This window comes from Protomyctophum parallelum (genome assembly GCF_964188405.1).
Source record: "Protomyctophum parallelum genome assembly, chromosome: 8".
NCBI classification, from domain to species: domain Eukaryota; kingdom Metazoa; phylum Chordata; class Actinopteri; order Myctophiformes; family Myctophidae; genus Protomyctophum; species Protomyctophum parallelum.
This window is the reverse complement of record NC_139703.1, coordinates 42,522,945-42,549,738: the sequence shown is the minus strand read 5'-3', so window position 1 is coordinate 42,549,738 and position 26,794 is coordinate 42,522,945. Positions and strand designations below refer to the sequence as shown.

Below are 26,794 nucleotides of genomic sequence, written 5' to 3'. Positions count from 1 at the left end.
ACTGTACTGTACTGTACTGTACTGTACTGTACTGTACTGTACTGTACTGTACTGTACTGTACGTTTTATTACCTATCACTCCCATTGTTCATTGGATAGGAGGTGAAACAACAGGACTTCTTCATTGGTACAGTCAGGGTGAATGGCAGGATGGATTGGTCCATGCTGGATTCAGCTGTCAGCCAGGCTTTTAAGGTGAGATAATGTCCTCAGATGACATGGTTCGCATAAGATGGTTCACCTTCATTTCTATGAACTAGATGTACACATTGTGGCAGTGTATACTGTGCAACAAAATCATTAGTGTTAATTTAACTCTTGAGATTGACACATTTAGTGATCATGTCATGCATTCAGGAATCAGAATGCGCTATTAACTTTGTTTAGTTTGAACTTGAATTACCCTGAAAAGGATCCAAAGCTTGTCGTGTAACTAATATGTGATCTAATGCAGTTTGTTGTTGTTGGACTGTCATCTCCATCCTCAATACTGTATAAGCACGACAAAGAAGAGGCCATCTAATCCCCATGGCCTGCTTCAAGGACATGCATTGGAAACAGCAGCTGTCATTAGCTACAGATACAATGGACAGTTGTTAGCAAAACCCATCCTCGTGATTGCATGTTTGATTCTGTCCTTGTAATACAAACTGATTTGATGGAATATAGCCAGGTTTATTATATTGGTACAGTGATACAGTCTCTTGTCTCTAATGTAGGTGTATATAGCCAAGGTGGACCCGACCTCCAGCCTGGGTCTGTCCACTGACTCCATCTACAGCTACAACATGGGGCACATTAAAAGGCTGTTGGGAGGAGAGGCACCAGAGAGCCAGCCATCTCGCTGCATGTCTAGAGGCCCCAGCAGCATCACTGTGGCACTGAAAGGTCTGTAGTAGTGGGGAAGTATGTTTCTCATCTATTATAACAAGTGAGAAGTTGTACCCAACACATGGCAAGAAACCCAAAGCCACAACATCTACGTCACTATTGCAACACCCACAACACCATCTTACACACTACACTCACACACACTCACACGGCAGTGACGTCACACACTTACCCTTCGCAGTGTTCGGGACCTATCTCCTCCTATCGCGCCGATCGCCAACACTGAACATCACCCGCCAAACAATGCTCATTGCACTGCCACCAAAGATGCCTCCCTTCCACACTCACGCCGCCAATGCATTTGTTTACTACAAACACTTTCGCCCCAAGCACCCACACCCCCGGAACACTAACCACTGTTGCCCTTTCACCACGCTAAATTCGCCAGGTCTATGCAAGTGATCACAAATTACATGTGAGAAAATTCATTCACAAGCCGAATGCCATTCAAATGCCATTCAACACACACTACGACTCGCTTACAATTCGCGAACCTGGCAACTACTACCCCGTCTTTTAATTGGCTACTAGCTCTCAGCCACTCCCCTGTGCTGCTCTGATCTCCGAGTCTCCCTGACAGTCCTGTCCACTGTCCGCAGGAGAAGAAAACAAGGAAGGAGAGGAATGTCGCCTCACGATTTTGCTTATTCCTTCTAAATCTCTGTATATAAAATATCGCTCACTCAGCGAATCTCTTAGTTACATCAACATTGTTCTTCGACAGTAGTTGGTTTGTGCCAAACTAATACAATTACACCGTTCGAATTGGCCATTTCGCCTGCCAGCCATACTGCAGAGTACTTTTGATTGCGCACACACACACACGCACACGCACGCCTGGAAGTCACGATCTCTCTCTCTCGGCACGCACACACACACACACACACACACACACACACACACACACAGGAATAGCCATGCAGGCTATACACGGCGGCAGTGAGACAGGACGTTATAATCTTGAGTTTCATTAAATAACTGTCTTTCTCCGCATGCGCACGTGCGCACACAACATTATTCAAGTGAAATGCGTAACGCCAATATTGGGCTAATATAGGCTACCAATATGTGGGAAGCCTACAGGGATTTACCCACGGAATTAATATATATATATAATCATCTATACCAGGGCTGCCCACACTTTTTTTTACTTGAGAGCTACTTTCAAAACGACCAGCTCACATACCCACCAAATAAAACTATCATCCCATTGCTGACAATAGTTACAAAATGTAATTGAGGAGCCTTTCATAGGCTACATACAGTGGTGTCCTGTTCGTCTGTACCAGGCTGACTTCTATAGGTTTTGAAAGGTACCTTTTCATTTTTTTATTCTTTATTCACCCAGGGAAGTAGCTGAGCACAGGTGCTCATTTTCACGCCCTGCACATCGAAACACACACACACACACACACACACACACACACACACACACACACACACACACACACACACACACACACACACACACACACACACACACACACACACACACACAAACACACACACACACACACACACACACACACACACACACACACACACACACACACACACACACACACACACACACAAAATGTCATGTCAAAGGTACATCTGGACGCCACACCTCTGGTGGGTGAGGTTTAGTCTTAAGGGGTGTGTTTCTTTCACCCACTGTGTAATACAATAAATGGACGGTAGGTGGCAGTAGTACAGAGGCCAGAGCAACTATAAGACAAACGCACATGGAATGGGAAATAGAGGGGGGGAAATGGAAATGGTAGGGTTTTTATTTTTGGTATTTGACTTTGCTACTGATGATCGTACGCAACAACAAGTATTGCATTGTGTGTTTGAGCTGACAGGCCCTTTTTGATGTCAATCAATCAAGTCATCTCAGGTCATCTCAAGCAGCAGATGCAAAAATCGTTTTTTATATTAAAATGATATATATTTTTAGGGCCATGTCATGTGGTCTACCTGCAAAGCCTTTGTGATCTATACTGGTAGATCCTGATCTACCTTTTGGGCACCGCTTAACGTCAGATCAGCGGTTTTGTCGGCCAGCGCCAAAAATGCTCCCTGACAGCATAATCGGAGCAAATACCGGGCAGTGTGTATGAGCCATAACGTGTTGACTACACTACACTAATAAGGACACATAATAATAACTAATAACCCATCCGTTTCTACATGTGGAGTCAACTCCCGCAATTTCCTTCTTCCCATAGTGCGCGGCAACGTAACTCTGGGATGAGCGGCCACATATAGCCAATGTACCATTAAGCTCATACTGAAACTCAATCAACTGAATATGTTGGTTGGTACACTGCAAGAGCTGCTTTTCGTGCGAATAAGACAAGTCATGACCCAGATAATATAAATACAGAATGTTTTTGTTGGAAGAAGCCTGCAGCTTGCATTTTGAATGTCAGCTGTTAATTTGAGAAAGTGGGGATCTGTTGACTGAACACTAGCATAGTATACTGTATGCTCCTCCACAGGAATACTTACACTGATTTATGACTGGGATTCCCTGATTACCGTAGGTGGCTATCAAGTGTTAGAATTTGAGTAAAGCGACTAGAATTCTAAACTCTTATGAGAGCAAATCCTTATCAAAGCAACTGCATTTGTGCCTGCCCGTCTCTGTTGGTGAGTAAGCACAGCTCTGTCGGCCATGCTTAAGACTGACGCTTTGTCTGCTTCTAAGGTCTTGCAAAGTTCAACATGGATGTATTTACTTTGGAAATTGCCTGGCAGTCATCTCCCTAAACCGAAACATAAACTCAGCTGACCTGATTGCGGCGTGAAATGTAACCCTGTTCACGGTATATATTTGCTTTGTTGGGAATGTATTGCTGCTGCATTGCTGCTGCATTTGCAACTCTTACTGTTTATGGTCTAATATCATACTAAAAAGAGAACCAGTATTAAAGGACCACTTCACGACTTTTCAACCTATCTTCATATAATACTCAGTCTGTGTCTCATAGGACGGCTGTGGGCAGTTTAGAAACCATCTTCCAGTGACATCATCATTAAGCAGATTTCTTTTTAAACAAGATTATTTTACAAAAATGTTTAGATTTTCATTATCGTGAGAACGATGGCTTCCATTTTCGCATTGCAACTTTTCAGGACTAGAAAGCCTGCAGTTTCTATTAGCTTGTATTCCCCATCGATGATGTCACTGGAAGACGGTTTCTGAACTCCCCACAGCCCTCCTATGAGACACAGACCAAGAGGAAAATAATTGCGCCATTTGTTCATGATTATTAGTGAGGACCTAGTATATGAAGATAGGTTGAAAAGTGGTGAAGTGGTCCTTTAAGTACATCAGGGTCACAGCCCACTGATAATAGAAGTAGCAAAAAAAGATGTAGAAATACGAGGAAATAGAAAAGGCCTGTCTTTGATCAGAGTTTCTGAGGGTAAGAAGGTGCGACTAAGGTTGCGACTCAGAGAGGAAGGGAAGGGTAATGCAGTCTTATACTGGATTCCACGGGACGATAGCACATGTACGTAGACCCCATTAGTGACTCTATACCAAAGAGGTACCATCATTGATTATGAAGACAGTGCTTGCTTGGTAGTCGACCCCTCTCCGCCTTTGCGAGGCAAGAATGCCAGCACTGACTGAACTGGGAGAGGAGCACCAGGGCAGACTTGGCTCTGGGTAACATGATCCCTGTGCAGCCTGGTGTCACAGGCAGGCCCAGCTGGTCCAGTACCCTCAGACACCCAGACCCCCGGCCTAGATGCATGTGGGTGGGGGAGGTGATATATATTACACTTGTCCTGAAGGCTGGTGGGGGATGCACCTCCTCTATGCTTGATGTGGAGCTATTTTCAGAACAGACTGTTGGAGCTCCAAGTTGTTTATGAAGGACATGCAAGGTGGTCCTTCCTGAACTAATTTCTGCCAAAGGCTCTAGCTTTTTTTAACTGTATTGTTATAGTATACGATCGTCCCACATGTGTTAAGTGTTTTTTAATGTACAAGATATCTCCGGATGATAAAAAAAGGAGGAGAGGAAGTGAAAGTTAAATTAATAAACTGTTTTAATATTCACTTCCTCTCCTCCAAGTCTATTCCTGAGCTGTTAATCTCCTGTAAGCACCCGGTTCGCCTCTGTGTTTTTCTCTGCAAGTCTTCTAGCAGCTTGCCAAAATAAATTGTTAGCCCCCCACTGTTTTTCTGTAAATATATTGGTACTGCTCCTAAGGTTTCTTGTATAGTATTGTATGTCTTTATATGTATTGATTAATTGAATACATAGGACCACAGTGCAAACAAGCCCTCAGGGCTTTTTGTGTTATTCTTTTAGCATTGTATAACTGTACTTTTTGCAAACTGTAAATAAAGTAATTAATCAATCAATTCCCAGTTGCTGAATACTTGTTCAATAGCTGATTTTAACCACTTTAAACATGATGCCTGGTCTCCTATATTTTATTTTACAAACATAAAATAAAATAATAATAATTGCTGTGCGTTACGTCGTACAACAAAGTACAAAATAAGTGGTTAATTCAACATATTTTTGAATGAATAATAATGAATCTATTCCACCTTTACAGGCTTGAAGGAGAAGTGCGTAGACAGCCTGGTATTTGAGACGCTTATCCCAAAGCCCATGATGCAACACTACATCAGCCTGCTTCTCAAGCACCGCCGCATCATTCTGTCCGGTCCCAGTGGCACAGGGAAGACCCACCTCACCTCTCGACTGGCAGAGTACCTGGTGGACCGCAGTGCACGTGAAATCACAGATGGCATCATGGTCACTTTCAATATGCACAGACAGTCATGCAAGGTTAGAAGGAACTTGAAATGTCATTGACTCATTATTATTCGCTTCTATTCATCATCATGATCTTCTTATCTTTCTCCTCATCACCTTTTTGTCTCTTAACAGGATTTGCAACTCTACCTTTCCAACCTTGCCAATCAAATAGACCGGGAAACAAGCACATCAGAAATTCCATTAATAGTTATATTGGATGACATTCATGATCCAGCCACTATCAGTGAGCTTGTCAACGGTGCACTCACCTGCAAATATCACAAATGGTGAGTTGCTTCTTTCTTGGTTGTGGGCTAAATGTAAGCATTAAAGAAAATTCCAGAAGTGCATAAAATCATACTAAGCTTGTCAATTCACTTGTTTCTTTAGCCCTTATATTATTGGGACAAGCAATCAACCGGTGAAGATGAACGCTAACCACAGCCTACATCTGAGCTTTAGGTGAGAGACGAGTCAAATGCGAAATACACTAGTTGTATGACTGAAAACTGTTACATTTATGGATCTAACATCACTCTTTGTCAGATATACTGTACAATATGCTGGTTTTCCAGTTTACATCTGTAAGGGCACACAGCTTGTAGACCCTCTATATTATTTTCCCCCTGCCTACCTGTATAGGATGGTGACCTTCTCCAACAACGTGGAGCCAGCCAATGGCTTCCTGGTGCGTTACTTGCACAGGAAGCTAATGGAAGCCGAGGATGAAAGGAGCCTGACAAATGAGGACCTGATCAGGGTGTTGGACTGGGTGCCCAAACTGTGGTACCACTTGCACACCTTCCTGGAGAAGCACAGCACATCTGACTTCCTCATTGGTACAGAAAGCTGTTATCACATGAAGAATGAGTTTCTGAGATGCACTGATTGTAAACAGAGCATGTGCATTGTTTTTGTTTTGTTAGATTAACATAGCCTACCTTATTTTTTCTCCTTTTCCTATAGGCCCTTGCTTTTTCCTTTCCTGCCCGGTCACAATAGACGATTTTCGATCCTGGTTTATTGACCTTTGGAACCATTCCATTATCCCATACCTTCAGGAAGGCGCCAAGGATGGCATCAAGGTTGGAATCCTCAGCTTTACTCTTTTGTTTTTTGTCTTTTTTACAAGGCCGTGTTGCTGGATGATAATGCCAGTTTAACATCTTGCTGTACTTATTGCTCAGGATTCGACAGGAAGTGCCAGTCTTGTTCCTTTCTCAGGAAATATTTGGTGTAAATGAGTTGTCTCTGTTATTGTGTGTTGCCCTCAGGCCCGTGGTCAGAAGGCAGTATGGGAGGACCCAGTGGAGTGGGTGAGGGGTACCCTTCCTTGGCCCTCTGCCCAGCAAGATCAGGCCAAGCTATTCCATTTGCCTCCACCCAGTGTAGCATCTGGTAGCCCTGGGCAACCCAGTGGAGAAATGCCTCACAAGCAGACACCACCCAGCTCCATGGAGTCTGATCCTCTGGTAGGAGACAAACTTAGCTTTATCCCATGTCAGTTACAGTATTGCACAGGGCTCTCAATAAATTCAAATGTGCTTTATTGGCACTAAATTCAACATTGCTTAATGCCAATGGAAAGTCAACAATCTTGGTTATAAATACAAATTTGAGATATTTGAGAACAATGACAATAAGTATATAATATATATTTCATAAAATGAGTAAATCAAGCTATAAGATAAACCTTATTGATCCCTGGTGGAAACTCCAAGTGTCATAGTGGCAATAGCCATCAACAGCAATTAACCACATATTAATCTAAGTATGTAAAACAAACGGTTTCTTTGTTATTGTACAGCGATGTCGAGTTCATTTTGGACTATGTTACTCTTATGTTTTAGATGGCGATGCTTTTGAAGCTCCAAGAGGCTGCCAACTACATTGAATCTCCTGACAAGGAAGACCCCAGCCTGCCCAGACTTTAATTGAACCATTCCCTTCTTGTATTTTAATAGCATTTAATAGCACTTCAAAATATAACATTTATTTGTTCATATTCAGAAAGAAATAATTTTTTAGTTTAAAATATCATCATCACTCCATGATGTTGCAAGTGTTAGTCATTCTAGGAATGTGTATTTCAACTCGTAAGAGGTATGAAACGTTTTCTCTATTTTTATTTGAAGACATACACATCTATACAAATATGTGCAAATCTTATTATCCCCTAGTACTCTCTCTCACACACACACACACACACACACACACACACACACACACACACACACACACACACACACACTGGTGCTAATAGATCCATACACTTAACTAATCGTCTCAGTTGTTCAGTCAGGTATTTCCTCGAACAGCACAGTACAGTCTCTGCTTTGTCCTCAACTGTACTACAGGTTCTGAAATAAATTTAGTCCAGGTTAATTTGTGTGAGTCCTTTTGGAAAAGAGTATGACAGCATAACAGGTTGAGTTAAATGTTGACATACCGTATGCAATCCTAAAATCTCACCACACCAGCAGGTGACAACTCGTTTAAATCTCGTCAAACAGACAGAATGCCTTAAAAACAAAGACTTCATTGTCATCTCTCAACTTTAGCGGTGCATTGGTGCTTTCATTAATATTACCACCACTGTGTTGTCTCAATGTGAGAGAGGAGCATGAAATAAGGAATGACTGTATAGTTGAGTAACACTTCAGGCATTCATGTATTGATCATTGGTGACCAGATGCACATTATTCCTTTAATTGCTATTGTGCATTTGATTCCTTAGTTGAATATTTTCAATTGCTGTTATACTCTTTTGCAGACACTTGACCTTTTATTTGTGATGCAAGTTCATCACTTTGTTGCTGGCAGCAAATTCATGACATCTGGAAGTTGCTCTTTTAGTGTTATTACCACTTTCTTTCAGTTTTATTATTGTTGCCATTATTGCCATAAAATTCAGGTATTAGATACGTATTACACAGGAACGACAACATAGCACACCGCCTGGTGAAAGATGCATTTTAGAAAATCCACTTTAAACATTTTGTTTTCATTACAGTTGATTTAAAAGTAATAAAATAGTCTATCCCTCAGAATTCAAAGTAGCTACTGTATATTCTATGTACATATAAACGCTACATGCCAGTTATTTTATCTACACTAGTTGCATGGTGCAAATATCTAATATGCTGAACCAAATACTGTACTTAAACTGTAATCTTGCATATTGACTGTCAAGCTAGGGATCTAAGTTCAATTGCTTTATATATGAATGTATAGATTTCACTTCGAAAACACACAACTACATAACTATGGCGGTCATCTACACTAGGTGCTTTAGAAATTAGCCTTACCACAGAGACGGACTGCAACTTAACCATCCATAACAGCCATGTGTTCATGTGGGTGAGCACAGTGACTTTGAAGCTACCTATTCCCATTTCAAGTGTCTAAAGCCACATTTCTACTCTGTAGTATTACATTGTTGCTTGTCACCCGACGCAAACTTAAATCGGGTCTCGTCGACAAGCGACACCATCGTGTGATGGAGTATAAACAAGGTTAATACAATTCACACGGCCCCGGGGGGGGGGAATGAATAATGCTAACATAATGCTAACATAACATTGGTCATCATTTAATTACTTATGGTGCTCTTTGCTTTTAAGTTGAATAAAGTTCAACAGTGTCATGAACTGTGTTTAATGTTGCATAAGGATCAGTGTAGAAGTACAGGGTAGGCTAGCGTGAGGTTAGTAGACCATAGAACTGTTAGGTGTCTTGTGAAACTGGATTGTGTGAAATTTATTTGAGAGATCTTGGTCACTTTTAAGAAGTGTACTCGTTCAAGACATTCAGTGCAGACAGTGGAGTAATGTGAGACACTGTGTAATGTATTCTCATGTTGATGTTGACGTACAGTATTCATATTTGAAATCTGGTCAGTGCATAGGAGACTGGCACACAGCAAACTAAAATACCTACAACATAGTTGCTCAAAAGGCAAGACCGATGACAACATGAAACCTCTTGTCGATGTGCTTGCTTGGTGTGTGTTTATTGTTATAAGCTAGTTATGCTGGGGTAAATGGAGACGAAAGATGATGTGTAAGTAGTAGTGGGACTGTGGTGTATGTTAGTGTTGAGTCATCTGTCAATTGTTCAGGCCTTTGCATTTAAAATGCATTAACCTCCCCCATGTGAACATAAACTGTAATGAATGTCAGGCCACTTTCTGTGTATGGTTATCACAAGACATCAAAGTAATTATTTGATAAAAGTGCAGCCAACCTAAGTTTAAAATATGTCTTCTGTCTTGGGCTTTTTGTTGCTTTATTTTTGCACTTCTTTTACATGAAGCTGTTTGACTGTCAAATACGTAACTTGAAGCCAATTAATGGCTAATTTGCTGCTTTGATCGGTCACGTGAGCAACAATTAAAGCTGATGACGACTTCCTTAGGAAAAGATGCCAAATGGCCAGTGATGACACTGGCACCACGCCAACTGATAATTATTTTATTTATTGTAAATAAATATAAAATATAAAACAACTCAGACACCCACCCCCACCTCTATTCTACCCTCATATTTGTATGCAGACAGTGGACACCATTATGTCGGCCTTCTCATCTCATTAACTGGTTGTTGTACCTGTTGCTGTGTAACTGTGATGTGTATTTGCTAACTTGTGTATCAGGACTATGCAGCAACTTCTACTGGTGTTAGCAAACAGCAAATGTCATAACTAGCAAATGCAGTACATTTTCATCAGCTCTGACTTCGAGTTCTTATTGTAGGTTGGACCAAATAGAACCTTAATGAGGGGGGCCTTCGTGGGGTTTGTATTGTGACAGGGTTTCTAGGGTGGTTTGTGAAGTTAAGCCCATATGATGTGTTTTGACTGCAGAATGACAAGGCAGGTGAATGCAGTAAAGTGTACTGTAATTGCACAAGGCCTATAGTGAATGGTCTAAAAGCAGGTACATTTTATTTTAATAAATTCCTTCTTGGAAGAAAATTTGTGTCTTTAAAATGACAGGAATAAGCACTACAGTTTGAAAACTTAAAATAAAAAGAATGGAATATTGACCAATACAGGTTGCTGAATAGTCATATTTTTTTGGCAAAGCTTGCTGTTGACAAAATTAATTTAAAACTGTAATGCGTTCTCTAATGACACTGACGTGCAAGTGTGATGGGTTTCTAAGTGTTGTAAACGCATGTAAACTTGCTTTGTGACAAAACAACAGTTTAACTATTATTATAGGGGATTATTCTAAATAAGGTTTTCCTTTTTAATACAATGGTATTTGATATTTCTTTTTCCTTTTCTAAAGAACCCTTTGTAAACCCTCATTTCTCTATTTTGTACAGGACATCATAATTGTAAAGACTGTAAATATGTCAGCATCGTGGACGCGGCAACAATCATTAATGAGTAAAAGATTAATTCAGAGACCTATATTTCTTCAGAATTAATTGGGTCCAATACAAGGAGATGGCATGCTTCTGGAGACATATTCATCCTCTCACTGTTTGTTGGAGTCAATAAAAACATGTCATTATGCTGGTGATCATGGTGTTTCTGTCACACTGCTCACACCTCAAGTCAATTCACCTATACGTATTTTATTAAGATGTCAAGTTTCTAGTGGGAATATGAATCATGGTATATGAATATATGATGATATGAATATATATGACACTCAATCATCAACACAGAGGACTAAGGACAACCACCAGACACGTATGGTCCATATTTCTGTCAAGTATCTGTTACATAGAGTTCATTAGGGGGTGGAGCCCAAACCCAGCGGCTGCTATATAAACTCTGCACTCCCAGAGGAATGATGGCATTGGATAAGGAGTGCACTTTAAGGACTTACTACTACTACTTTGGGAATTAGCTGAGAACCGCCAACATGCCAGCCAAGCCAGCGCCAATCAAGAAGAAGCCAGCGCCCAAGGAAACGCCGGCCGAGGAGCCGGCAGCCGTCCCAGAGCCTGCTGCTGAGCCTGCTCCAGTTGAAGCTCCAGCTGAGGCCGAAGCTGCACCGGCCGAGGGAGAAGCTCCCCCCGCAGAGGCAGAAGCTGCCCCCGCCGAGGCAGAGGCCGCCCCTGAGCCAGTAGTGGAGGAGGCTGCCCCTCCACCCCCACCCCCACCCGGTAATGCACGCGCTCAAAGACGCGAGCCATTACCTTGTTATTCTGCGTAAAATCTACAATGACCTAATTTGAAGGTGGATGTAGGCCTACGTTGGTGAATTTGCGTATTCCGCTTGTAAGTCTAAAGTTGTCGGTTGTTCAAGAAAGACCTCTTATGGTAAGGAGATGGTTAAAAATAGCACTTCTTGACATATTGGAGACCCTTTACGCATAATGCGCGTTTTTGAGCATTTGGATGTAGACCTACGTTGGTGAATTTGCGTATTCCGCTTGTAAGTCTAAAGTAGTCGGTTGTTCCTATGCGTTGTTCAAGACCTCTTATGGTAAGGAGATGGTTAAAAATAGCACTTCTTGACATCTTGGAGACCCTTTACGCGTTTGAGCACTCTTTGGTGGTAAGGCTAAAGGCAAAGCATGCTGGTCAACGAAATCAAACTGCATCATTTTTGCGTTGTTTGCCCAGTCTAATTAACTGAAAGGTTCTTGCGAAAAATATTTCCTGTTTCTGAGAACTCGACTTAAGTTGCTACTATGCGGTGCTTAGTGCTACTGCATGAGTATACGTTATGTCCATTGTCTGCAAAGTGGAAGTGATCTGCGCTCTGAGCTTCTTCTGAAGGGTATAGGCGTCAAACTGAATCTGATCTCCCTGGCCCAGAAGTGTCCACTCACTGAGACAGGGTAATGCTTGGTTTGCATTGCTTCTATTGATTCATCATAACGCATATTAGCAACAAAGATATCACAAATTGCTTTACTATTACAACTACAGTTTTAAGTTTAACCTTTAACATTACCCCACTCCTCCTGCTGAGTGTGCTCAGAGGAATACAGTCAATATTAATGACATATTTCTCACTTTAAGTTAAATGTATCTGTACCAAAATAAGCCAGCTGCCAGTAGTAGGAGTATATGGTAATTTAACCAAATCTTAAATCTACCAATTCTGCATATAAAATTTGACTTGACTTTATGGATTTCAGTTAACCACTTGAACCCCAGTGTGCTAATCTGGGGCGAACATTCTGCAAAAATATTTGTACAATCTCTGCTATCTTTGGTTTCAAGGGAGCGATTTAAGTGGTTAATGAGAAACAACTCTCAATCTAACATTTCCTTTGCCTCATAGCATAATTATAAATTATAATTATTGAAGAAATTAAAAAAATTACTTAGTCAAAATTAAAACAAAAACAAAAAGAACTTTTGGAAAATGTCAACACACTTGATTGTCATTTTTGTCATGATGATGTTTATCTGTCTTCATTTATATCTGCCTAACAAGCCAACACAACTCCTAACACTGTTGATTCATCCTGTCTTTTTTCTTATGTTCTCAGCCTATCAGAATGCAAAAAGAAAGAAAGAAAATAAATTGCATAATTTTTGGAAATTTAACAAGCATTCTGATAGGCTGAAGACATAGGCAATTAGGCACAATGAATGAGACGTAGTGTTAGGAGAGTAGGTAGAGTTACGGTAGAAATGTCAATTTGGCCCAATTATTTTTACATAGGGCGGCTATTATACTATGAGGCTAACGATTTTTAAAACATTGTTTTTAATCTGCTATGTTCTAACCTTTAACATTAGCTGATGCTCCTGCAACAGAGGAACCCGCGCCTGCTGCTGAAGTCCCTGTAGAGGCCCCTGCTGAGGTCCCTGCTGAGGGCTCAGTGGAGGCCCCTATTGAGGCCCCTGCTGATGGTAAACCACTAACTACAGTATAAAAGGAGACACCAGATAACCTATAACTCAGTCAACGTTAAACCACACCGTAATGCTAATAGCATAGCATAACGGGGAGCATACTTTGGTCCGACATATCATTGGTTCGAAGGAGCATTGGTCCGACTCGGGATAGGGTTGGGGGTTAGGTTTAGGTGTGCTGCCCCGTGCTCGCGGCTATGGTTAGGGTGAGGGTTTGGGGTAGGTAGTCGATCGGACCAATGGTATGTCGGACCAAAGTATAGTAACCTAGCATAACTGGTTTCTGGTAAAACGCTTTGAAGCTATGGTTGGCATGCAAGTTGCTGTAGATCCAGCATAATTATGCTATTTGCTGAAACATATCTTTGGCATTAATATCTAACATTTAAATATAGCTGAAGCTGCCCCAGCTGCAGAGGAAGCTGTCGCTGCTCCTGCTGAAGCCGAAGCCCCTGTTGCTGGTAAACCACTATGTACAATCTGAAAGGAGACAACAGATAGCCTATCCTTCAGTCTAATTCATAGTTTAAACCACCATAGTCTCACTGTGTAATGCCAATAGCAGCACTAACTGTTAAAACACTTTGAAGCTATGCTTGACATACACGTTGCTGGAAATCCAGCAACTTGTATGTCAAACATATGCTATATACATATGTATGTCAAACACATGCTATGTCAAACATATGCTATATGCAGTGGTGGAAAGAGTACTCACATTCTTTACTTAAGTATTAAAAAGTACCAATACTGCAATATAGTAAGTAAAAGTCTTGAATTCAAAATGTACTTGAGTAAAAGTACAAAAGTATTGGTATCAACATGTACTTAAACTACCCAAAGGATTGGAAATTGGAAATACTCAAGTAAAGTAAAAAATACCTCAAAATTGTACTTAAGTACAGTACTTAAGTAAATGTACTTAGTTACTTTACACCACTGGCTATATTCTGAAACATATATCCGGTCTGCTGATCGACGTTGGCATTAATATCTAACATTTAACAATAGCTGAAGCTGCCCCAGCTGCAGAGGAAGCTGCCGCTGCTCCTGCTGAACCCGAAGCCCCTGTTGCTGGTAAACCACTATCTACTCTACAGTAGACAACAGATAACCCTATCCTTCAGTCTTAATTCAACGTTAAACCACCACCATAGTCTCACTGTAAGGCTAACGGCACTGGTTCCTGTTCAAACACTTTGAAGCTCTTGCATACAGTTTGCTGGAGATCCAGCATAATGCGACATCATCTGATGTAACACATACTGCATCACGTCTGCTGATCGAACCTTGGCATTAATATCTAGCATTTAACAATAGCTGACGCTGCCCCAGCCGTAGAAGAAGCTGCCGCTGCTCCTGCTGAACCTGAAGCTCCCGTTGATGGTAAACCACTATCTACAGTACGAAAGGAGACAGATGACCTGTCCCTCCATTTAATCCACTTTTAAACCCGCCATGGTCTCACTGTAATGCTACTGTAATGGCACTAACTGGGTCCTTCCTGTTAATACACTTTGAAGCTATGGCATAATACAGTTTACTGGAGATCCATAGATGGACCTTTATTGATCCCGCTGGGGAAATTCTGTTTTCATGGCGTTACCACAGTTATGAACCACAGAACAGATACGAAAAGGTGATACAGCTAGGAGTAATAATAGTAGTGATAATGATAATAAAGAGTAAACAGGTGGATAATGTTTCAGCATGCTATATTCTGAAACGTATATCAGGTGACGTCTGCTGATCGACTTTGGCATTAATATCTAACATTTAACTATATAGCTGAAGCTGCCCCAGCTGCAGAGGTCGCTGCCGCTGCTCCTGCTGAACCTGCGCCCGCTGATGGTAAACCACTATACTGTATCAAAGGAGATACAACAAATAGTCTATATCCAGTCTAATTAAACTTTTAGACCACCGTCATCTCACTGTAATGCTAATGGAGTAATGGTACTAACTGGTTCCTGTTAAAACACTACGAAGGTATAATGGTTGGAATACGAGTTGCTGGAGATCCAGCGTATGCTACATGCTGAAACATAATATTATATCAGGTCTGCTGATCGACTTTGGCATTAATATCTAACATTTAACTGTAGCTGATGCTGCCCCAGCTGCAGACGAAGCTGTCGCACTCGCACCTGCTGAAGCTGAAGCTGAAGTTGCTGGTAAACCACTATCTACAGTATGCAAAGAAACAACAGATGACATATTGAGTTATTTAAACCACCACTGTATCAATGCAATGCTGCTAAATGCACTTGTAATGCTAATTTAATGGCACTAAGAGGTTCCTGCCAAACGCTTTGAAGCTTTGGCATACAGTTTAATGAAGACCCAGCACATCCTATATTATCTGATGCAACATATTGTTACTGTTGGGTGGAAACCTTGTTTGTCCAAAACCATTCCTTTTTTAATTTATTTTTAAAAACAGATCACAGTGCGTGGCATTGCGACTCGTGAGCTTATACGTTTCACACTTGATGAAATAGGGCATTAATATACGAAAGAAAACAAATTATTGAAGGAATATGGAGATATGAGGTTTCTGCCCAACAGCAACGATATATCAGGTCTGCTGATAGACTTTGGCTTTGGCATTAATATCTAACATTTAACTATAGCTGACGCTGCCCCCGCTGCAGAGGACGCTGCCGCAGCACCTGCTGATGGTGAAGCACCTGCTGATGGTAAACAATAACAAACATGCAGAAATGTGTTCTTGTCCACTCCTCTCTGTGCATTACCTATCTTTAGTTTTTCGAGAACAATTATTGGATATAGTCCATATAAAAAAAATAAGCCTTTCTATTTTGTCAAATGACCATGTTGTGTGCCAAAATAGTTTAAACATTCCATCAACCCCTTGAATTTATGTTGTGTTTGTCATACGACACGGTCCCTTGACAAAGTATAAATTAGCTTTACGGGTAATCACAGTCAAGCAAACAGACAGAGAGTTGTGAGATACCATTTAGATTAGATTTGACCGCTTAACATTGTGGTGCTAATTTCATGCTGCTTGCTAAGCTAATGCTGACATTAATGCCTATTTAAAAACAGCTGAAGGTGCCGAGCCAGCCGCGCCAGAAGAGCCTAAACCACCAACACCTCCACCACCACCACCCAAAGGTAAACTGTCAGACTGAGCAATCCATCATCACCGACTTCTATGGTCTTCACGCTCTTCACGTCACGTGTCGTTACTGTGTTTACGATAAACACTGGTATGACAACCCTGAATGACCTCGAACCATTTGAAGTTCTCCTTTTGTCTGTTGTTATTTTTTGCATTTCAAAATGTTTATTGTAGTATTCTGTGTTCCTTTCTGTAGAGCCTACAAGTGCCCCTGTGGAACTGTTTTTGGAGGATAAGAATGACACCTCAGTCAGTATCATCTGGAGTCAGCCGGAGGCCATTGGAGACTCTGGTCTAGATGGCTACACTATTGAAGTCTGCAAGGACGGAAGTAAGTCCATTAGCGGTTGCTCTCTCACACATGCATTATGCATTCAATTTGACCCCACATTCTCAATGTACTGGCAGCGGAATTCAACGTGTTAGATGGGTGTATTCATAGAGTGTGAAGCTATTTATTCTCTACTTCAGAAAGGGTCACAGAAGTTACAACACCAGCTGACATCTGTAGTTAAAATTTAAAATATATTTTATTTCCATTGTAAATCAGTCATATTTTTTTGATATCTCGACAGCCTCTTCACATGCTGACGTTCTTTTTAAATATACCCGTGAACGTGGTAAATGGCACTTTAATGCGGGTCACCCCTATCGGTTGCACCTGTCCCTGAAGTGTCACTCGTAGATTTATATCATAGGCTACCTAACCTCTCCCTACAAGGAAGGAGTCATTCCAAGAGAGCTGCTGTGGTCTCACCAGAGCTCCTGCTTTTAGATCCCAAGCACAAAGCTAAAGTCAGCACCAGCTAAATGTAAGCTTGAGCTAGACTTAGTTAGCCACAGACATAGTTAGCATCTTGCAATCAACTGTGTTGAAATGAAAACATTATGTGAAAAACATAAATAAAAACTATTACCACACTAATGTCCTGCTCTTACCTTGTGCTACATTCATAAATGTATGGCATTAAGGGGAATGGATTACAATTACCTGTATACTACAAACCTGCATCAGACTCAATTTCTTCATCAGCGCAAATCTGATATCCGTCTGCTACTGAAGCCAGCTTGCTCATTCAGTGTGCTTTTAGTATTGTGTTTTAATATTACAGTAACACAGCTGTGTCAATTGTTCTTCACTAACGGTACATTGTTTTCCACAGCTGAGGACTGGGTAGCAGTCAATGAGGAGCTCCAGAAGTCCACCCGCTTTGTCATCAAGAACCAGACCACTGGTGATCGCCTGAAGATCCGCGTGGTGGCTGTGAATGCTGGGGGCCGCAGCCCCCCTGTCGCCCTTCCCGAGGCCGTCCTGGTGAAGGAAGTTGCTGGTAAGAACTAAGAAGTGGTCTCACACAGAAATAGTGAGATTTACCTGTGGATGTTAAACTCGACACGCCCTTTGATGGACGCTTTTGTCCAAAGTATGTGTATATTTAGCTATATTCCAACACAGCATCAATGGCTGTAGAAATCCTCTTTCTTATGCGTGAAAGTTCCATTTTCTTGCAGTGGTGTGACTGAAAGGAGTTCCACAGTAAAATCATCAGTGTTCATTTACCAATATCATGGTTACATTTGTACACTGTCAGAGTTAAATTAACAGATTTTACAGTGGGGGTTCCATTTCCAAAACTATAGGATAGGCCAAAATGTGCATGAGTACATCTCTGCCCTTTCAACACAGGCCGCACGGTTGTTCTGACCATCTACTGACTTGAACAGTATTACATCACCAGGCCCCTGCAGAAAGGTCCTAAATAGACCGGGGTCAAAGAGCATTTGCAAATAGTTATTAGGAACGTGCACTCATGTTAGTATAATTCAGATGTGTTAGCAATGGATGTTTAACATTATGTTCTATTCATTCCTTGTGAACAAAGGCCACCCATTTAGCAAGTTAATTAGGGGGGGGGGGGATTTCATGTAAATATTTTTGTTAAGGTAAATTAGGAATGGCTGACACTACATGTGCAGCAATTTCTTATGGATAGTATATGTTAGGGTTTGTAAAGTGCAGAAGTCACTATTGAGAGAGGCCAACAAAATGTTTCCTGCAGTGGCAGTGATCATTGAAGAGTTAAAAGTTGTAGGACATTGGCCTTCTCTTGATAGTTTAAAAGCTGGAAATGTGACTTTGTCAATTTACAATTTAGGCATTTAGCAGACGCTCTTGATCCAGAGCGACTTACATTTAAGCAAAAACAAAAGCATGGCATACATTTATGCCATGTCAAGTCAGATATCATCTTTCACGTAATGGAGAGTTGAACAGGCATGGAAGGAAACATGATCCTGGCAATATCTTACTACCAATGTTCCATGTTCACCTGCCAGCCAGGACAGAAGGTGGTTCCACATAATAGAGATTCCTCATTAAATGCTATTGCAAAAGAACGGCTGGGCCACATTCTCCCGCAGCCATGGAAAAATAGCTAGGATGTGTGTGTCATTAACGCAAATGTGGTGGCTCTGTACCCACTGTAACAGTAAATAGCTGGAGAGGTGACAATCTGCTCTCCGTATCGATGGTGACAACTGATCGGCTTGCAAGCAGGTGGGGGTTGTCAGGGGAGTGGCTAGCGCAGTGCATTCCGGTGTGTTCTCTTTGCGTCGAAGGGGGTGTGGGGGAGGTTATAGTTTCTCAAGTGGTCTCGCCTAAGTTCCTTCGGACTGCCACGCATTCACTGTTAATTTTGAAACATGCCATAGACTTTACAGGCGTTTTCTTTAGACTTTTACTTTTGAGTGTCAAGTTGGGACAGAAAAATATGATCTTTATTTCAGTGTATGACGGTTGTATGTTAGTAACTTTATCTCCAAATGATATTTTATGGGTAGTCTGCCTGCAGTGGTCTAATATTAGTCCTGCTTTATTTAGAATCCTGGCGTTTCTTGCTTTGCTGAACTTAGCAGGTGGCTGTTCCCAACAATCCTCCCATGTTTCCCCTCAATGATGAATCTAGGAGTGAATTGTACATACTGTATATAATATTCTTTAATAGTACTACTAATACGTGTAACTCTCTTCATACAATCCTGTGTTCACAACTCAATATCAACGACTTGAATTTCCCATTTTCTCTAGACCGCCCCAAAGTTCGCATGCCGCGTTTCCTGAGACAGAGATACGTTGCCAATGTTGGTGCCAAGATCAACCTGACCATCCCCTTCACTGTGAGTATACACCTGAAAAGATCACCGGAATCGACTTCCTGCTATTATAAATGCATGATCAGTAATCTACTTGCTGATTACTAAAGGATTTTCAGCTAGCAACGCCATTGTGAAAGTATAAATTAGTGAGTATATATGTTCTTGTCTTTCCCAGGGCAAACCCAAACCAGTTGTCTCCTGGACTAAGGACGGTCAGCCCATTGACAAGAGGGTGCAGGTCCGTAGCACCGACACGAACAGCATCCTGTTCATCCGTACCTCTGAGAGAGCTGACTCTGGAGTCTATGAGATGAGTGTGAAAGTGGACGACTTTGAGGACAAATGTCCATTCATCCTTCAAATTGTTGGTTAGTAAAGCTACTAGGATGATTCTTTTTTTTCTGAAATTGTACTTATAATCCTTTCAAATCATTACCTGATGTTCACCATTTGGTTTCTGTACAAACACTTTGTATAGCTATTTATTGTTTTGACATATCATTATTAGTGGGTTTGTTTTCCTTTTTTTCTCCTTTTCTTTTAAAAAGTATGGAAAATAGATCTATTCTAATAGCTCACAACGTGTCGCATTGCAATGCGTTGTGAGCTTATAGATTGTATACTATGAATCACTATAGAAGTGTCAGTTGTAGCATTTTTGTTTGTTATGTTAACAAACTCATCCTACTCTCACCAGAACAAAAACATCTAGTTATAGATAGTGATAGATTTCTTTTTCTCCAGTCTTCTAGACCATTGTGATTCTAGTCACCATAGATGCTCACCATAATATGTGCTATTCAATACTTGGTTTTCCACAGAGCTGCCAGGGCCCCCTGCAACCGTGAAGATTGTTGATACTTGGGGCTTCAATGTTGCCCTGGAATGGACAGAACCCTCTGACAAGGGAAACACAGTAATCACCGGTTACACCATACAGAAGGCCGACAAAAAGACTGGAGTAAGTAGCTGCCAGCTGCCTGTCTTAGATTACAGTAAACAGTGTCCAGGTTATGTGTGATGATTTTTGGTGGTAAAATACTCATATGCATGAAACACTTAATTTATCATTCCCCCCTCCCCCCTCTCTCCATCCATCTGTCTGTCTACAGGACTGGTTCACTGTTTTGGAGCATTACCATAGACTTACTGCTACCATCTCTGACCTCATCATGGGAAACACCTACAAGTTCAGAGTGTGGGCTGAGAACAAAGTTGGAATCAGTGAGGAGGCTATTGTTACTGACACTGAAGCTAGCATTTTGAAGACAGGTATATTTCACTACTTGCTTTTGGCTTTAGTAACATCTCATTAATTTAATTGCTCATATATATTACATATTAATTCATGAATCCATTCATTGCATAGTTATAAGTCATATCTGTTGTGGGTTTTATGTCAGAACTTTTTCATTTCAACAGGTGTAACAAATCCAGTAATCTGTGAAGCATGTGAACTAACAAAATTGTTAGCTGACTAAATAGCACCCTTATCAGCTGTCCTTCCAAGTAGTGGTGAGAATGTGACTTAGGTGCTTTATGAAAGGCAGTCTCTGATGACATAAATGCTAAATTCAATTTTGCATATTTTGTGTCTGTCTCTTTCTTCAGCCATCGATTACAAGCCTCCCGTGTACACCGATGCTGATCACAGTGAGCCTCCCAAGTTCACCACCGCTCTCACTGACAGAGCCACCACTGTTGGCTACAGCACCAGGCTGTTGTGCTCTGTCAGGGGATTCCCTAAGGTACGGCAGCACATTTCTGGTTGTCCTAAATCAATGTCACTGATTAAGCATTTAACCAGATAAAGCATTTAACCAGGTACAGTTGCTCATTCCATTGATACACAGCCTGACAATACATCACCAACGTCTTGTCCTTACGTTATTTCAAATGACAAAACTTCCCCCCGGGAAGCCCCACACAGAGTTGCACCACTCACTTCACACGGGTGTGATTTTTTGTGCTGTGACACTCGAACACCAGAGGCATCAGTTACCTTGACACTGTTCGAGCCTGATGCCAGCTGGTGGCTAACCACCTTCATGATCTTGTGGCGATAGATTGTATGAAGGGCTTGGTACAGTTAACCTTACTCTACTGTTCATCCATCCCTGTCAACGTGTTTACCCCTGAGCCACAAAACGATTATATTGTATCCTGCCCTTGTTAGCCTGTGGTTTAGTCATTGCTCATTGCTTTCTACAATACGTTCGCTCTACTGTACATGCCTCTGGGTCAGACTGGCACAGAAGGCGTTTTACACTAAGGGACATGAGGTATCTTTGGTATGACTACGGATGATATTCTCTGCCTTTAAGCTCTGTGGAGGGAATAGGGTGGGAGGGTGACAGCTAGTGGAGGGTCCTTTAAGCTCTGTGTAGGGAATAGGGTGGGAGGGTGACAGCTAGTAGAGGGTCCTTTAAGCTCTGTGTAGGGAATAGGGTGGGAGGGTGACAGCTAGTCGAGGGTCAGATGTGCAAAATACCTACTACTACCTAGTACCTACTATGTGGTGGCACTGCCATTGGAACCTCCAGTGTGTTTGAGCTATCTGCTCCCAGGTGGTTGTATTATCAAGAGTAACGCTCTTTAGAAAGAACGCACTGTGAAGTTGTTTCTTTTTATTTGGATGTTTACGAGGTAATAAGACATTTTGCTATAATCATCATACTACTGGGCATGTCGGTTACATGTAGAGAAGCACTTTTTAGTCAACGTGTGAAAAAGGTCTAGGTGTGAAATTGGATGAATGTGAATTGAACGTGTTCTCTGGGTGACGTGAATCACATAAGGTCCTTCTTCTTCCTGCAGCCTAAGATTCAGTGGATAAAGAACAAGATTCCCATTTCAAATGACCCCAAGTTCAGGCAGATGTGTGTGCAGGGTATCTGCACTCTGGAGATCCGTAAGCCTGGTAACTATGATGGCGGTGTGTACGTCTGCAAGGCTGTGAACGAACACGGAGAATCCATGGTCGAGTGCAAGCTGGAGGTCAAAAGTAAGTAAAGGTTTGAACTAGAAAAGTTAGCACCACCAGGTTGTTGCCATTTCTTCTTACGCCTTGGATGGCAATTGGATGATTTGAGGCATTATGTTCCAAAAATGTGTTTTTCAAAAGTCCACCTGTTGGTGGCGCTATAACAGGCCAATTTGAAAAGGGTGGGATATATTCCTCAACCTAGTAGGAAGGTCTGTGAAAGATTCCAGGTAAATTGCACACAAAATATCGGACAGATCCGTCTTGAACACGTGTGTGTGTTTTTTTTTCACACACACACACACACACACACACACACGCACGCACGCACGCATGCACGCACACACACACACACACACACACACACACACACACACACACACACACACGGACGGAGTGCAAAACATACTCTCTCCCCATGCCTTCGTGGTGGAGAAGTTTTAAAAAATCCACAATTAACAAAAATGGCCTTACATGTTACGAAACAAATTCACGTGAGATCATTTATTTTCAGTTGTCCAAATGTTAAATATATTTGTCAAAATATCTTTCCTAGTTTGGAAATCGACTTCTCTTCTAATCTCTTCGAATAAGCTTCCTGGCCAATTTAGTATATGTATATATGATATTATATACAATATACTGTAAGCTTCTTGTAATACTACCGTACATAATTCTCCTTCACTTTGAATGTATTGTTATTTAAGTCCAAGTTCTCAATCTCATACTAGCTTGTTTTTCTCTTCAACAGAGCCTACTGGTCCAGATGCAGATGTAGAAGAGGAGTCATAAGCCAATATCGTAATTCTTACAGGTTAGGCACTGTTTTTATATACATTTTATTACTATAGTAATGTGATAGTTTTAGTCATCTTTGTCCATAAATGTCCTAATTGTTTTTACACTATATTTGACAAGTAGCTATGATCTCCCCTCCAAAGCCCACAGCCCAGTGATAGAAAGTTTTTCTTTTTCCATATGGATCTATTTGAGTCCTGAGGTGACATCTGCCTGCTCCATGTCTTGCTGTCCATACATGGAAGGCACTATACTTGGACTCGGTGGCCCCTGCCACTGAAACAGGGGCAGCAGCACCACCCATAAATTAAACATGTAAACTAATGACTCCTCATTGGTACTCAGCAGAGGGAGCTTAATCACATTTCCTCCAGTCAGCATCTGTAACCATAATTAGGGACTAGTGAGACACAGCCATTTATTGCTAGGCTCTACTGTTATAGTCTGTTGCGCTAGTCCAGCCGATTGACCCTAATTGTTTTTTTAATAATGTTCGCATGATCTGGTTCTTTAAAGTATTTTAAATGGGCTGCTGAAATATTATCACAGACCAGCAGGAAGTATTCCCTGGTCACACGCCTGTTAAAAATAGTCTTGTTGATGTTCTTTACTTAGATTTTCATCAAATTCCTCATGTGTTTATTGTTGTAAATGTTAGTCACTGCCTCCAAAGATACTTCACACCTGTCTTTTTGTTATTTTCTCACCTGCTGCAGTCCCAAATTAGGAGCAGAAGGAGCCCTTCCAGCAAAAGGCAAGTACTCCTTTAGCACCTCTAAAACTGGCCTCCCTGTAATGAAATGTTTTACAGCTTCCTGATTGTATATACTGTAATAATTATAACCTTGGTTTATTTATTTAAATTCCTTTGTGCAATCTCTGTGTCATTTTAGGCGTGTGCTGGATTCCTGAAAGAACATGTACATAGTATGGCTGGTGAACACATCAAATGGTTGTTGACTGAATTCTATCCTGAATGTTTATCAAGCTGAGCCATTTTTGTTCCTATTTATTTACTAACATACTTCCTCACAAGAAACATTACTCACACATCCATGTCCACTTTCAGCTCAGTTCCCAATAATTGTCTACTATAGAGGGTATGTGCATGCTTAAAGTGAATGGCACATCGAGTGGCAAATCGAGTGGCAAAGTGAGTTTAACATTGTTTAATGTTGTTTAATGCAATCAGATTTTCTGTTTGGATGTATGGGCTGTCAAGCAGTAAGTAGTTTTTTGCCACTCAGTAGGCGTTCCCGCATAAATTCCGGGTTTGATGATGATGTCACGCGCATACCCTCTATTACAATTGTCATGTCATGTAAGTCGTGTCCACAACTAATTATGTTGCATAAATTTACTGTTACTCATAGAACAATGTGTAACATGTAAGTGTTTGTACCAATAAATCTTTTCATTTCTGGTTTATTTTATTATTTTTTTGCTATATATTGTGTTCTGTAAATTGATCAAATTAAAGGGTATCATATTGTACAAATGTCCAACCCTTTGCAGTAACCTAATTTACTTTGTGTTCATTCATGCCTGTACAAGTCTCATGACACAGGAGAATATAGCAGAGACGAGTATTTGAATGACATACGTAGGCCTATTGCTGTGTTACAGCATCGTGTCAAATGTCAGTCTGTGACATTCCTTACCAGCTTTCTGGAGTTTGCCATATATGATACTAAAATAGGTGTTAGAAGAACATGGAGCATCTGAATTCAAATTGGTTTCTAAAACTGACATCTTATACACTGTCTGATAACACCACGCACCATTAAACTGGTGTCAAAAAGTGTATGAAAAATGATCTAGGGCCTACTATTTGACCCTGACTTGCAGTGGATCTATGAGAATGTGAACACAGTCTCTTCATCTTGCTCATACTCGGACAAGTGCAAATGTGCATAACAGTATGTTAGGACTGCCACAATAATACTACCATACTTAAATCCTGATCTTCTAATCATGCTGCCGTGAAGTTACAGGCATAGTGATATAGGCCATGGTGCCAGAGATATCTAGGTTGCTGCCAGAGATAGAGGCTCAGTTCACAAAGTGGTTGACAAAATTAGCCTCACTTCTCAAGCCTTCCCTCTAGTTATTTTAGGCCCAACTTCCAACTGCAGTACAGCACACTTTGACCTGCCCAAAAATGAAATTGTTTCAACGAGATAGCTCGGTAATATGCAGCCCTTTTCAAAAGTCAAAAGCTGTTCATATCAAGAATGAAAACATGATTTCCTTTTTCTTATTCCATGTTCAATGAAAACCTTTATAATCCAGAGATCAGTCTATACATTACAATCAATAAAGACCCAAGGCTGTTTCTAACTCGCCTACTTTCAACAGTTTATTTAGGCCATTGTGTGAATGACGTCTTTGACCATTGCACCCTCTAGTGTTACTCTCAAGTAATAACATCTATGCCATACACGCCATTTGTTCCACAGGAAATTAGTCCTCCTGTTAAAATGTTATTTTAAGTTAAAATAACATTTTAACATTTTAAAATGTATAACTATCAAGAACTAAATAAAGACTGACAAGATAGTATAGATAACAATATATCCAAGGTCAAGGTGTGTGAATGCTGATATTCCACAATAAAGTGGAATATTTGTTGAATGATCGAGTTAAATTAGGTAACTATTAGGCTATGTGGTTCTCCAGTGGACGGATCGAGTCGGAGACCACCAGCTAAATGGTGGAAAAGCAGATATAGGCCTAATGCGACTCAGCTAAATGATAGCGAGTTGGTAACCAATAATTGTTATTTGCCTAGTGTTATTCTAGTACCTTGTCTTTATTGCGTCAGCAGACTTTCATTTCATCTATTAAACGATAACAAAATATTCAAGTTTTGGGTCTGAGAGGCTAAATGACATAAAAATGTGGTCCGGCTATGCAGAATAAATACCGATAACGTACCTCGGTCCATATAGCTCTATATGCCGTTACATGATGCAACGGTTACGTTAGAGCTATGGTATGGATGGACTAATGGACCAGAGCTATCGAGTAGCGAGTAGCCTACCGATAACGATCCATCTTGAGCTTGACATGAAAAGGGTTTAAATTTAAAACCACCTGAGCAGCGCGCTCTTTAAAATCCTCCACCCACACGCTGCAATTTCTGCAAACAAAGTCAGACTGTCATGAGAGAGAGAGAGAGAGAGAGAGAGAGAGAGAGAGAGAGAGAGAGAG

At 41.0% G+C, this 26,794-nt stretch overlaps 3 protein-coding genes across 3 annotated transcripts in view; all 3 read left to right on the top strand.

Annotated features, from left to right (window-relative positions):
* The window catches only part of nav1b (neuron navigator 1b), a gene marked incomplete at its 5' end in the record, with an annotated part of 78,091 nt that extends 66,902 nt beyond the window's left edge, over positions 1-11,189 (top strand). The window contains 9 exons of the mRNA XM_083770838.1: positions 100-195; positions 720-888; positions 5,458-5,693; positions 5,796-5,950; positions 6,054-6,125; positions 6,306-6,502; positions 6,630-6,748; positions 6,938-7,135; positions 7,514-11,189. Coding sequence (XP_083626964.1) covers positions 100-195; positions 720-888; positions 5,458-5,693; positions 5,796-5,950; positions 6,054-6,125; positions 6,306-6,502; positions 6,630-6,748; positions 6,938-7,135; positions 7,514-7,597 — 1,326 coding nt within the window. The 3' untranslated portion in view covers positions 7,598-11,189. The remainder of the gene's footprint in view (positions 1-99; positions 196-719; positions 889-5,457; positions 5,694-5,795; positions 5,951-6,053; positions 6,126-6,305; positions 6,503-6,629; positions 6,749-6,937; positions 7,136-7,513) is intronic.
* Positions 11,190-11,465: 276 nt separating this feature from the next.
* Positions 11,466-25,007, top strand: mybphb (myosin binding protein Hb). Its single transcript, XM_083770831.1, has 12 exons — positions 11,466-11,785; positions 16,841-16,975; positions 17,808-17,975; positions 19,733-19,821; positions 19,976-20,168; positions 20,622-20,761; positions 20,913-21,072; positions 21,412-21,548; positions 22,618-22,804; positions 23,535-23,597; positions 24,298-24,335; positions 24,475-25,007. Exons 1-10 carry the CDS (start codon positions 11,542-11,544, stop codon positions 23,573-23,575), a joined length of 1,494 nt encoding a protein of 497 aa, XP_083626957.1. The 5' UTR covers positions 11,466-11,541; the 3' UTR covers positions 23,576-23,597; positions 24,298-24,335; positions 24,475-25,007.
* LOC310862773 (uncharacterized protein) lies at positions 11,818-16,831 on the top strand. Its single transcript, XM_083770836.1, has 4 exons — positions 11,818-15,347; positions 15,602-15,670; positions 16,130-16,195; positions 16,569-16,831. Exons 1-4 carry the CDS (start codon positions 15,345-15,347, stop codon positions 16,749-16,751), a joined length of 321 nt encoding a protein of 106 aa, XP_083626962.1. The 5' UTR covers positions 11,818-15,344; the 3' UTR covers positions 16,752-16,831.
* Positions 25,008-26,794: the final 1,787 nt, after the last annotated feature.